Here is a 13869-nt window from a genome sequence, read left to right on the forward strand (position 1 = left end):
AGATTATTAGGTACCTGCTATGTGCCAGGTGTGTATATATCAAAAGTCTGCAATAAATATAGAAGGGGAGGTAAGAGATATCATCTTATAAGTGAGCAAACCAAGTTTGGGAGAAATTTCAGAAAAATCTGCCCAGTGTCCTGCTCTGCAGAGTGGCAAGATTAGGCTGTAATCCCTGATTTCATTTGACTTAAAACTCTTTTTGAGGACCTGGATACTATACCAGAAAAATACTTCTGTCTAAGCCTAAACCTTGAATAACCGAATAAGAAAATTTTCCACTAGTTAGGAGTAGGGGGAAGGCTTCTTACTTTACTTCTTAGAAAAATCATCCAAAAAATATTGTTCCCTACAAAATCTGGGAAAGTTGCTTGGTCGTGTCTGACTCTTTGTGACCCCATGGACTATACAGTCCATGGAATTCTCCAGGCCAGAATACTGGAGTGGGTAGCCTTTCCCTTCTCCAGGGGATCTTCCCAACCCAGGGATCGAACCCAGGTCTCCCGCATTGCAGGTGGATTCTTTACCAGCTGAGCCACAAGGGAATGCCCTCCCCCCAAAAAAACATTGTTAGGAAGAACAAAACCAATAGGTATGAAATATGGGAAAGTCTAGTGAAGAAATCCTTATTTCCTAACTTGTATTTCATCAAAATATAGTTACAATGCATATGCTTCAATTATTCTAGCAGTTATTTCTTGAGTAAAAGGAGGGGGGAAAAAACAACAGATTTGTTGCCTTTTCAGGTTTTATGTTTCTTTTAAACAACATTGACACCTTAATTTGAGAATAAAACTCTTTGGGAGGCATAATGACCCTGGTGGGTCACAGACCATACTGAGATAGGTTCACCAGCTCTCGCATCCCTGGGAGGGGTCCTGTCTCCTCCCTCCTCACCAGTCTCTTCGCCCATTTCTAAAGGAGTAGAAATTACACTGGAGTGTTCCATTCCCAGGTGGCACTAGTGGTAAAGAACCTGACTGCCTGCCTGCCTGCCAGTGCAGGAGACATAAGAGATGTGAGTTCGATCCCTGGGTTCTAAAGTTCCCCTCGAGGAGGGTATGGCAACCCACCCAGCATCTTCTGTCCTGGAGAATCCCATGGACAGAAGAGCCTGCAGGGGTACAGTCCACTCTTCCACAGTCAGACAAAACTTAAGGAACTTTGCACACAGGTACAGAAATTACACTGACCACTTGGTGGCAGCAAATGACTAAAGAGGAGAGGTTTGAGTTTAGTCTTTCAGATTTTTTCCTGGTGTTGGCGGGGAGCAAGAAGCACCCACATGGTAGCTTGTGAAGAGCGAGCTCTACATGCATTTTTAAAAGGCAGCTCCAGACTCTTGGGGAGCAAGAGATAATATTGCTCACTTTTACATGTCTTCACTGGGCCAGCCCCAGGGCCATTATAACACTTGCGCCCCTGCCCCCCCAACACACAGCCTGTCTCTCCACCAAAACACAGACAAGAAATGAGAGCATGGCTGGAGGGGTGAGCTGGGCTGAAATGACCTGTCCACTTGTCCATCTTCTATTGCCAGAGTCCATGGACAGTGCCCTTTACATCTTTGTATTCTCGGCACTTGGCGGGGGCCAGTCCTCGGTGACTGGTGGGGGTTCCCTGGAGTGCTGCTAGGAGAGGAAGCTTGCTGTGGGGTAGGGATGAGGCCCAGCAAACGTCCTTCAAGAGCAGAGAGGAAACAACATCTCTTTTTTATCCCAGATTTACTGAGAGATCACTGATATATAACACTGGGAGTTCTAAAGCGTACACTGTGTTGATTTAATGCACTTATATACTACCAAATGATCACCACCACAGCATTCGCTAATTCCTGCATCATGTCAGCTAATTACTATTTCTCTTTTGTGGTGAGAATGTTTAAGATCTACGCTCATCGCAGTTTTTGAGTCTATAATATGGTATAATTAACTTTAATCATTGTGCTGCACCAGCTGTGCTGTAGCCCCTGAACTTACTCACCTTGTGGCTGGAAGTTTGTACCTTCTGACAACATCTCCCTGTTCCCCCTACCCCCCCCCCCAGCCCCTGGTAACCACTGTTTAATCTTGTGTCTGTGTTTGTGAAGTCACTTCAGTCGTGTCTGACTCTTTGCGACCCTGTAGACCATAGCCCACCAGGCTCCCCTGTCCATGGGGTTCTCCAGGAGAACACTGGAATGGGTTGCTTTCTTTTTTAGATTCCACATGTGAGATCATAGAGCGTTTGTCTTTCTGTGTCTGACGTATCTCACTTAGCCTAATGCCTTCAGCGTCCAACCATGTTGTTGAAAATGGAAGGATGTCCTTCCTTCTCATGAATAAATAATATTCCATTGTACAATTTACAGAATTAGGTATCACACCTTCTTTACCCGTTCGCCCATTGATGGACCCCTAGTTTGTTTCCATATTTTGGCTGTTGTTAATAGTGCTACAATGAACGTGGGAGTTCAGATGTCTCTTCAAGATCCTGTTTTCATTTCCTTCAGATAAATACCCAAAAGCAGAATTGCTGGATCATATGATAGTTCTGTTGACACTCTGAACTTTTTGAGGAACCTCTATACTGTTCTCCATAGCGACTGCCCAAGTTACATTCTCAGCAAGAGTGCGAAAGGGTTCACTTTTCTCCACATCCTTACTATCACTCCTCTCCTTAGATCTGAAGTGATGTCTCTTTGGTTTTGATTTGCATTTCCTTGATGGTTGGGGATATTGAGTACCTTGTCACATGGCCATTGGTCATCTGTTGTCTTTGACAAAATGTCTATTTAGATCTTCTCATTTTGTAATTGGATTGGGTTTTTGGTGTTGAGTTGTATGAGTCCTTTATATATGTTACTATTTTGGATGTTATCCCCTTACCAAATACAAGTTTGCAAATATTTTTTCCCATTCCGTAAATTGCCTTTTCATTTCATTGATGGTTTCCTTTGCTGTGCAGAAGCTACTTAATGTGATGTATTCCTACTTGTTTATTTTTGCTTTTGTTTCCTTTGCTTTGATGACAGATTCAGTAACTCATTTCCAGATGTCAGGGCACTTACTCCGTAGTTTTTCTTCTAGGAGTATTTCAGTTTCAGGCCTTACATTCAAGTCTTTAATCCATTTTGATTTTTGTGTATGGTGTGAGATAGTGATCCAGTTTCATTCTTTTGCATGCGACTGTCCAGGTTTTCCAAACACTGTTTACTGAAGAGACTGTCCTTTCCCCATGGTATATTCTTGGTTTCTATGTCATGGAGTAACTGACAGTATACGAGACAAAAATTTAAAGGTGCTGTTTAGTCTCTGTGAAGGGTCCATGAGCCTGGTAGACTTTGGAGAAACTTCTCATCAATCACTATGGGCAAAAAGGTCCACTCACCGGGGTTTCCCTAGTGGCGTAGAGGAAAAGAATCTGCCCGTCAGTGCAGGGGACATGGGTTCATTCCCTGGTCCAGGAAGATCCCACATGCCCCAGATCTGCGAAGCCTGTGTGCCACAACTGTTGAGCCTGTGCTCCAGAGCCCAGGAGCTGCAACTGCTGAAGCCTACATGCGCTACAGCCTGTGCTCTACAACAAGAGAAGCCACTGCAATGAGAAGCCTGCGCCCCGCAACTAGGGAATAGCCCGTGCTCTCCACAACCAGGGAAAGCCCGCATATAGCAGCAAAGACCCAGCACAGCCAAATAACAGAAAATAAATTTATAAAGAAAAAAGTTCCACTTACCAAGGGGCATTGATGCTGACAAACCACACAAAACCCTGTAGATTTGAAAAAGTTGATGCCCATTTATTGAGTCAACATGGTTATGCTTCTTGAGTCTCTTAATCTTTTGGATTGGGCAAGTTTGCTCAGGTTTTCCTTAAGATCTTATAGAAGGGACTCTTCTGGTGGTCCAGTGGCTAAGACTCTATGCTCCGAATGCAGGAGTCCATGGTTTGATTCCTGGTCATGGAACTAGATCCCACATGCTACAAGTTTGCATGCTGCAACTAAAGATCACACGTACTGCAACTAAGACCAGGTGTAGCCAGATGAATAAATTTTTTTTTTAAAGACCCTATAGAAAACCCTGACCAACTTTTTGGCCAACCCAATGTAGCAGTTTTACTTCACCACTCCGCCTCCCTGCTTTGTTTCATGTTGCTGATCTGATGGAGACTATCCCACAATCTGCATTTGTTTTCTTTTGGTGTGATTGATCTCATCCCTATATTCTCTGAATTTCTTGTAAAGTAGTAGATGGACCCATATACTTAATTAGAGGTGGATTCAAGATGGCACTGGTACTTACTGCCCCATCACATCATTAGGCACATGCTTTCTGCTTGTCTTACTTCTGGTGATGCCTAGACTGAGTCGTGGACTCAGGGATTCTTTCTTTTCTGATCCCTCCATCAACCCTCATCTGGTGGTTTTTATACATGTTGATGCTCACTCAGTGCTCATCTACTTTTGCTTTATTGACTACGTCAAAGCCTTTAACTGTGTGGATCACAACAAACTCTGGAAAATTCTTAAAGAGAAAATTCCTAAAGAGATGGGAATACCAGACCACTTGACCTGCCTCTTGAGAAACCTGTATGCAGGTCAGGAAGCAACAGTTAGAACTGAACATGGAACAACAGACTGGTTCCAAATAGGAAAAGGAGTACGTCAAGGCTGTATATTGTCACCCTGCTTATTTAACTTATATGCAGGGTACATCATGAGAAATGCTGGGCTGGAAGAAGCACAAGCTGGAATCAAGATTGCCAGGAGAAGTATCAATAACCTCAGATACGCAGATGACACCACCCTTATGGCAGAAAGGGAAGAAGAACTAAAGAGCCTCTTGATGAAAGTGAAAGGGGAGAGTGAAAAGGTTGGCTTAAAGCTCAACATTCAAAAAACGAAGATCATGGCATCTGGTCCCATCACTTCATGGCAAATAGATGGGGAAACAATGGAAACAGTGAGAGACTTTATTTTCTTGAGCTCCAAAATCAGTGTAGATGGTGACTGCAGCCATGAAATTAAAAGACGCTTGCTCTTTGGGAGAAAAGTTATGACCAACCTAGACAGCATATTAAAAAACAGAGACGTTACTGTGCCAACAAAGGTCCATCTAGTCAAAGCTATGATTTTTCCAGTAGTCATGTATGGATGTGAGAGTTGGACTATAAAGCTGAGCGCTGAAGAATTTATGCTTTTGAACTATGGTGTTGGAGAAGACTCTTGAGAGTCCTTGGACTGCAAGGAGATCCAACCAGTCAATCCAGGCTCCTCTGTCCATGGAAACTCTCCAGGCAAGAATACTAGAGTGGGTTGCCATGTCCTCCTCCAGCAGATCTTCCCAACCCAGGGATCGAACCCAGGTCTCCTGAATTGCAGGCAGATTCTTTACCAGCTGAGCTACCAGGGAAGCCCAATGTAAGACTACCAATTACTAATATTAAACTTAGAATTACACTGAATCACCAGGGAAGTCCCAATCCTTATTTATTTTTATGCTCACATTGTCCCACCTTATGCTACTGAGGGTCACTTCAGATTAGTTCCTTGTTCTTTTGATGTTTTGACATTCCATTTGTTTCTGAAGGGTTCTTTTCTTTCTTGCCTGTTGAGAAATTTTAGATTATTTTGCACATTTCCTGCCCTAGACCTGTAATCAGCCATTTCTTCATAGGTTCCTTTAGCGTGCAGTGGTTTTTAGAGACCACAGTTTGCCCACCAGTGGTGATGATTGCTAGTTGTTGTTCAGTCACTCAGTCACGTCCAGCTCTGTGACCCCATGGACTGCAGCACATCAGACTTCCCTGTCCTTCACCATCTCCCGGAGTTTGCTCAAACTCATGTTCATTGAGTTGGTGATGCCATCTCATCCTCTGTTGCCCCCTTCTCCTCCTGCCCTCAATGTTTCCCAGAACCAGGGTCTTTTCCAGTGAGTTGGCTCTTCACATCAGGTGGCCAAAGTATTGGAGCTTCATCTTCAGCATCAGTCCTTCCAATGAATATTCAGGGTTGATTTCCTTTAGGATTGACTAGTCAGCTATCATTGCTTCTGAGCCTTTCCAGTAGGTATAGCTAGGGAATATTTTTTTTAAGAGAGAAAAATAAATCATTAATTCACTGATATTTCCTGTTCAGATTTAATTGTACAAAAATTTTACTTCCTTAATTCTTTGTTTGAATTCATTTTTCTCTAATACTGGATATCTTGGTTCTTAATGAGACTGACAAAATTGTTTTCTTCATCGTATAATATAATAAATTTATTACTCCCTTCCCCACACAGAGATTACATACTATAAAGATCGCTCTGTATTGTTTTTTTTTAATCAACATTGCTACTAATATAAGAACTACAATTTGCTGTCTTTGTGCTTTTTGGTCTTAGAACGTATCCTATTACGGATGTAGTGTCAAAAGTCGCTTGGATATCAAGCTAAAGTCTCTTGAAATCATTCTTTTCTCTGTGTGGTTATGCCCACAACCTGATATAAAATTAGACTTGTTTGTTTTCTGGTTTTAGAGACCAATTGATTTCCCTTTTTGTTTGGTTTTGTCTTTTAACTATGCCAAATGCTTACATAGTTTCAAGGACAAAATTGTAATTGTAAGTGAATACCGTGGCACCCTGTCTGCCCATCTTGTTCTGTCCTCCCCCTTCAAGGAGGCTATTTTAATTCATTTGTTCCTTATCCTCCATTTTTTATTTTTTAAAAAATATACATGGTAACTTTCCTGGAGGTCCAGTGGTTGAAACTCCATGCTTCCAATATAGGGGGTGCACGTTCAATCCCTGGTCAGGGAACTAAGATCCCACATGCTGCCCAGTGCAGCCAAGATATTAAAAAAAACAAAAACAAAAAACCTTTTTAAAAATATACACAAACACACATATGTTCATATATGTTCATACCCCTTTCCCACTCAGAGCTAACCCACCATAAACCATGTTTATTTTTCACTTAGTAGGCTCTGATGTCGCCTGTACCCAAGGATGCTCCTCACGCCTTGGTCGCCTGCAGAGCCTCTGTTATCTGTTACATGACGTGCACCTGCTGGGGGACATGGGTCTGTCTCCAGCCTCTTGCATTTGTAAATGCTGCTGTCGTCAGTGGCCTCGAGCACAGGGCATTTTGTGTCTTCACAGTGTGTCTTTTCCACACTGTCTCGATTCTAGTTACACGCAGAGTGGAGGTGTTTGGGCGGTGATTATGGTTTCCAGAGGGCATGGCCACAGGCTGCCCACTGTGGGAGGGAGCCCCAGGTGCGCATGTGGCCTTGTGACAAGAGTTGTTGGCAGAGGGGCCCTCCTGGTTCTTCGCTGGGCCTCACTCTCTCCCAGACATGTGAGGACACTTGAGAACTTCAGGTTCCGCACTTACACACTTACTGTGGTGGCTGCAAGTGTTACTGACCAGGGCTCTTGGCCTCCATAAGCAATAGAAATGGGCTTCCCAGGTGGGCTAGTGGTAAAGAATCCGGCTGCCAATGCAGGAGACGCAGGGGATGCAGGTTCAGTCCCTGGGTTGGGAAGATCCCTTCGAGAAGGAAACAGCAACCCACTCCAGTCTGCTTGCCTGGGAAATCCCATGGACAGAGGAGCCTGGTGGGCTACAGTCCATAGGGTCGCAAAGAGTTGGATATGACTGAGCAACTTAGCACAATCCATAGAAATAGAGGCCAGAGAAGAAATTCAGGCAAGGCTTTACGTGGGCCCCTGCTAAAACAGGGGGAAATGTAAACAAGCAGTAATTTCTCTTGCTTGCTGGCTCCTTGAGAAGGGGTGAACTTGTTCCTTATATGGGGTAAGGATAGAGGTATGTCCAGGGGTCGGGCTACAGGGGTGGCTTAGGTGGTTTGCCCACCCCTTAGGTGGTGCTGTCAGAGAAGGCAATGGCACCCCACTCCAGTACTCTTGCCTGGAAAATCCCATGGACGGAGGAGCCTGGTGGGCTGCAGTCCATGGGGTCACTAAGAGTCGGACATGACTAAGCGGCTTCACTTTCACTTTTCACTTTCTTGCATTGGAGAAGGAAATGGCAACCCACTCCAGTGTTCTTGCCTGGAGAATCCCAGGGATGGGGGAGCCTGGTGGGCTGCCGTCTCTGGGGTCGCACAGAGTCAGACACGACTGAAGCGACTTAGCAGCAGCAGTAGCAGTAGGTGGTGCTGTGTGCGAGGGACATGCGCGGCCCCCTGCTTTTGCTCCCCTGTCTTCAAAAGTAGCAGTCGGGTTTTCTGGTCTCTTCGTCTCTCCTGTCCAGATTGCCCCAGCTGTGCGTGCATGCAGTTGTTTTCAGTCCCGTACCATTTCCTCGTGTTTTGTTGCTCTCGAAGAGGTGTGCCCGGGTGCAAGCATCGCAGCTCTGCAGCAAGGGCCCCAGGGCCCAGGCGTCTCACATCACTAACCAGCACAGTTAGGTCTGTGGGGAGCACGGGCACACCCAGAAGTCCCCAGGGTCTCCCAGGGAACAGGATGCCCAGGGCGGGCTGGGGGGAGCTGGTGCTGAAGATGGCAGTGTCTGCGGGCCGGGCTTTCCTTCCTTCTTCGTCTTGTCTGAGTCACCTCCTTCCACCTATTGTTCAGGTTGCCAGTGCCACTAGAACATCTGACACTAACTGCCACAGCCTCTTAGGACGTTTTGTGAACATCCTGTGGGTTCCTTTCGCAATTGGAGCCCAGAGCTTGGGGACGGGGAAGCGGCTGCGCCGATGACGCCCAAAGGGCCTGCCATCTACACGCTGGCCGAGTCGCACTAGTATCATCAGTAGTGAGAGGGGGCGTGGCTTTGCACTTGGCAGTTTCGTTTCATAAATTATTTATTTATTTATTTTTGGCTGTGCTAGGTCTTCCTTGCTGCCCGGGCTTTTACTCTAGTTGTGTGGAGTGAGCGGGGGGCCGGGGTCAGGGTTGCCTCTCGAGTTGCGGCACTCGGCTTCTCACCGCGGTGGCTTCTCTTGCTGCAGAGCACGGGCTCCGGGGCTCTTGGGCTCAGGAGTTGCTGCTCAGGAGTGGTGGCACAGGGGCTTAGTTGCTGCGAGACATGCAGGGTCTTCCTGATCTGTCCTTTTGTTGTTAGTCACCCAGTCATGTCTGACTCTTTGAAACCCCGTGAGCTCTAACCCGCCAGGCTCCTCTGTCCTTGGGATTTTCCAGGCAAGAAACTGGAATGCCATTCCCTTCTCCAGGCTATCTTCCTGACCCAGGGACTGAACCCGCGTCTCCTGCATTGGGGGGCGGATCCTTTACCACTGAGCCACCTGGGAAGCCCGCCACCCTCATTTCAAATTCGTGGTTGTGTGTGTCCTGGACCACATGGTGAGGATGCCTCTGTCCAGCAGGCCCTCATTCTCCTGTGCAGACATTCTCCCAGCCCCGCAAGGGAGTGCATGCTCGCCCACAGGGGACGACCTGGCCCTCTCCGGGTGTGCAGCACAGCCCACTCCACAGCCCACCAGCCAGCCCAGGCCCCCTGCCAGCCCTTCCTCTCTGCAGGCCTGCTGTTCTGGACCTCTCACCTCATCAGACCTCGGTTTTCCCCTTAATGAAAAGAATTCACACCACCTTCAGATATGTCAGGAAAATTCCTAGCTCTACAGAGCTTCTAACAGTTGACCGTGGTATTTGATGGAATGAGCTGAGTCAGAGCAGTTATAATGAATGCGGCTGGACGGTTGATGGAGGGTGCGCCCTTACCCTCCTACCCGTAGGTTCATCCCGAGCCCAAACCCAGAGTCGCAGTGCCTCTTTCTTTCTAGGGACTCAAGGGGTGCACTGGGAAGCCGGGCCCTCTCCCACGACAGTATTTTCATCCCCGAATCGGGGCAGGACCCTCCTCGGCCGGTGCGGGTGTTTTCCCAAGAAAACGTGTGTGACCGGATTAAAGCTCTGCAGGTAAACTTTTCTGGGCAGCAGATATGCATTGGGAAGTCTTAAAATGATTCCTGCTTTTCCTTGATGTATTTTAAAGCCTAATCGAATGCACGTCACAGTTCTCCCAAGACTCGCCCAGTTAGTTACAAATGGGCCATGTCTCCTTCATTTGTAACCACTCACTTTCAAGATGACAGGGAGAACTGGTGGCAGACACTGAGTTTATTTAGCTCCCCAGCCTGGGCAAGGATGTTAAAAATACCTCCGGAGTGAATGAATTACAGCAGGGGAATTTGGGGAGAAAAGTCACTGATGAAAACTACAGCAAATGTTCTTTATTCCAATCTAGTTAAAAATACAGTGTAATGTGAAAATGGGGCCGCCTCCTCCTCCCGGGAGCCTTCCAACCAAGCGGGGAGATGATGCCGGCATGAGCTCTGAGGACGATGGTCTGCCCAGGAGCCCCCCCGAGATGTCCCTGCTTCATGACATTGGTTCCGGCACTACCATAAAGGCAAGCGCAACCTGCGCCCCCCGGCTCCCTCCCTTTCCTCCCCCTCTCCCTCCCCCTCCTCCCCCTCTCCCTCCCTCTCCTCCCCCTCTCTCTCCCCCTCCTCCCCCTCTCTCTCCCCCTCCTCCCCTTCTTTCTCCCCCTCCTCCCCCTCTCCCTCTCTCTCCTCCCCCTACCTGCACACAGGGCCATCGGGGCTCCGGTGGCTCCTGTGTGTGTTCCTCTGAGATTCCCATGATGACTCCTGCTCAGTGCGCCCGGAGGGATTCCAGCCAGCTCACTGGAACCCACTGTCCATCCTTGGGCTGTATTTATTTTCATTCTTTGAGCAGAATTTCAGGTCTCATTCAGGGATACGGTTTGGGGAACATTTTCCTTGGTGGTTATAGATCTGATGCAGTCAATCTCATTTTTCCTGTCTGAGCAGATGACCAGACCAGGTATCCCATTTAAAAAAGGGAAAGAGTTTGAGTCTGCTTTCTGTCATCATGATATTTGGCTGGAGGGAGAAGGGAGCTTCCCAGGTGGCTCAGTGGTAAAGAATCCGCCTGCCAATGCAGGAGACGTGAGTTTGACCCCTGGATCTGAAAGAGCCCCTGAAAGAGGATATGGCAACCCACTCTGGTGTTCTTTCCTGGGAAATCCCATGGACAGAGGAGCCTGGCAGGCTGCAGTCCGTGAGGTCACGAAGAGTTGGACACGACTGAGTGACTGAGCACAAGCAGGGAGTGGTAACACATCTGATTTAGTCTAGGCTCCTGCACCTGCGTTTGGGACTCTGAGACCTTGTTGGTTTAGGGCTAGAAATGTGAGATGTGGCGCTGGTGGACAGGGCAACAGGGAAAGTTTGACAAGGAGGAGAGGTGTCTCTGACCCCATAAGGTGCGGAACTGATCCCAGAAGCCCCCCATCCACTTTGAAATCGAGGAGGAAGAACTGAGCCTTTTTTCCTTAACAGCATAGCTCTCACTGCCCCCACCTGAGTCCATAGGGTGGGCTGAATGATGAAATATATGTCACTGGTGTTACATGAATGCATGAATGACCAAACAGACGATCATTTCCCCTTGTAGACAAGCCTCCTGGTGGGGTGGGTGGCGTTGGAATTATCAGTGCTACAGTCCATTATCTAGAGCCACACCCCTGCACTGTGTACCCACGGAGGGTCTAGTGCCCTGGTCAAGGGCCATCCTTGGTGGAGTTCTGCAGATTCTGTGCTGCTCTGAAATAGCTTCAGCAGTTAGTTCAGCTGGGAAGCTCAGAAGTTCCCCTGCAAAGGCAGATTGTTATTGTTCAGTCACTCAATCGTGTTGACTCTTTGCAACCCCATGGACTGCAGCATGCCAGGCTTCCCTATCTTCCACTATCTCCCAGAGTTTGCTTAGACTCATGTCCATTGAGTTGATGATGCCATCCAGTTCATCCTCTGTCATCCCCTTCTCTTCCTGCCTTGAGTCTTTCCCAGCATCAGGGTCTTTTCCAATGAGTCGGTTCTTCACATCAGGTGGCCAAAGTTTTGGAGCTGCAAGTTCAGCATCAGTGCTTCCTATGAATATTCAGGGTTGATTTCCTTTAAGATTGATTGGTTTGATCTCCTAGCAGTCCAAGGGTCTCTCAAGAGTCTTCTCCAGCACCAGAGTTCAAAAGCAGGAAAAGGAGTATTTACCTGACTTGGGTGTGGCTGTTGGTTCTCAGAAGGCAGAAGAAGGGCTGTGGTGTAGCTGAGTATGAACACACCCAAGGCAGGGGTTCCCACATAGCAGGCCAGAGAATGACTCCTTCCAGAATTCTGCCCTGCTTGCTCCACGAGCAGGTCAGAGGGCAGTGGGCCACCCACACCTGCTTTCCCAGCTGGACGAGAAAGCAGAGAAGACACGGAGGAAAGTGTGGCCCATTTCCTGGACTCCAAGCCCACCCTACACTCCTTAGGTGCAGGGGAAAGGTGACAGGCTGATGGCCGTGTAAGGCGTCATCACCAGGTAACACACATATCTTGGCATCTTTGTTAGCAGAGCCTCAGGAATGGGTGTGATTTTGTGTTTGTACCATGTGGTGGGGGAACGTGAACCACTATAGACTGACTCACCTCCACTCCATCCCATGATTCTCTGACTTTCCCAGCAACATGGTTCTCTGCATTTAGCTGGGACAGTTAGCTGGGACAGACAGTATAGGAGAGTTGGTAGCTTCTAAATCTGTTAAGGATTCAAGTGTGAACCCAGCCTCAAACCCATAAAGTGCCATGATGCACAAATTCCATAGTCAGCTGACTAGGAGCCATTCGTGCAGGCAAGGCTGACCTTGTCCTCAACATCTCTCCTTTTGTAGTGACGTTCTTTTTTTTTTTTAATTGGGTAATAGGACCCATTCATAATAGGCATTAGGTAATAATAATAGGTAATAGGCATCATCAGTAACCAAAATTTGAGTCTTTAAGACTTAAAAAAAATAAAATATTTATTACTGTGGTTTTGAAGATGCAATGACCATATTTTGTGCCCTGAAAGTTTTTAGGGCCCAGTGAGTCGACCAAGAGGGGGAAACAACACACAGCATTTGATATAATGGAACCATAAACCCCCAAAGGATGGGACTGTGGGCTGTTTGATCTTTTCCTGTTGTGACACCTCACACAGGCCCACTTGCTCAACAGAGAAACTTAGTGAAGATTATTATGAAAAAAAGGTCTTCAGTAAAATGTATTTGGTGACACTGCCAAGATAACATTTCCTGGTGAATGGGTTTTCAGAAAATATATGAGAATATTTTAAATTTTTAAATTGCTTTACCATGTGAGGTAACAACGGATGATGTTTGCTTGGTCATGTTTAAGGTAAAATTACACCTTAGAGGTCCCTGACTAGGTTTCCTGCCATTAAGTAAGAAACAAGGGGTCAAGGGTGGCAGACTGGCAGGTCTCATTTGCTCTGGGTGATGAGGAAGAGAGCAAGGGAGAGGGCACAGCTCTGCCGGCAAAAGGCGGCACAGCCATCACTGCCCACGAGGCCGCGGCCCGGACCCGTCGCCTCTGGGACCTGGGGAAGGATGGAGTGGACTCAGGCAGCTCTGTGCCTACCTGTGCGGGGACCCATTCCCCGTGCGCCACACTCCACCCCCTCCTCAGTGTCAGGGCCCCTCTTTTTGAGGACGGTCAGGGTGAAGCAGCTGTCACCCAGGGTCACCCCAAAGAAGCCTCTGAACCCCAGGCTACTTCCTCAGGGCTCTTTGATCCACAGTCCCCCAACAAAGAGCAACTTGTTAGACTCTTATTAAATGCTCCACTTCCAGAATCATCCAGAAGCACAGATTCCAGGAAAACTGGGGGATTGGGAGCAAGCAATGTAAACGTGAGCTCCAGAAGCTGCCAGCCCGCAGATAAAAAGACGAGTCAGCTTCTCCTCCTCTCCCAGATCTCAGCCCAGCTCACGTAGTTGCCTCACTGATCAGAGACAGAGCTTGATTCTCCTTGATCAGGAAGGGGCCCCAAGGACTCTCAGAACGACA

The 13869-nt window shown here is 47.5% G+C and overlaps 1 protein-coding gene across 8 annotated transcripts in view; it reads left to right on the forward strand.

The window, feature by feature from the left end:
• CRACDL (CRACD like) overlaps positions 1–13869 on the forward strand; it is a 129755-nt gene that overhangs the window by 90576 nt on the left and 25310 nt on the right. For all 8 annotated transcript variants that reach the window (XM_070379979.1, XM_070379982.1, XM_070379978.1 and 5 more), the window contains 2 exons: positions 9740–9875; positions 10204–10368. In XM_070379979.1, coding sequence (XP_070236080.1) covers positions 9740–9875; positions 10204–10368 — 301 coding nt within the window. The remainder of the gene's footprint in view (positions 1–9739; positions 9876–10203; positions 10369–13869) is intronic.

This window comes from Bos mutus, chromosome 11 (assembly GCF_027580195.1).
Source record: "Bos mutus isolate GX-2022 chromosome 11, NWIPB_WYAK_1.1, whole genome shotgun sequence".
NCBI lineage: Eukaryota > Metazoa > Chordata > Mammalia > Artiodactyla > Bovidae > Bos > Bos mutus.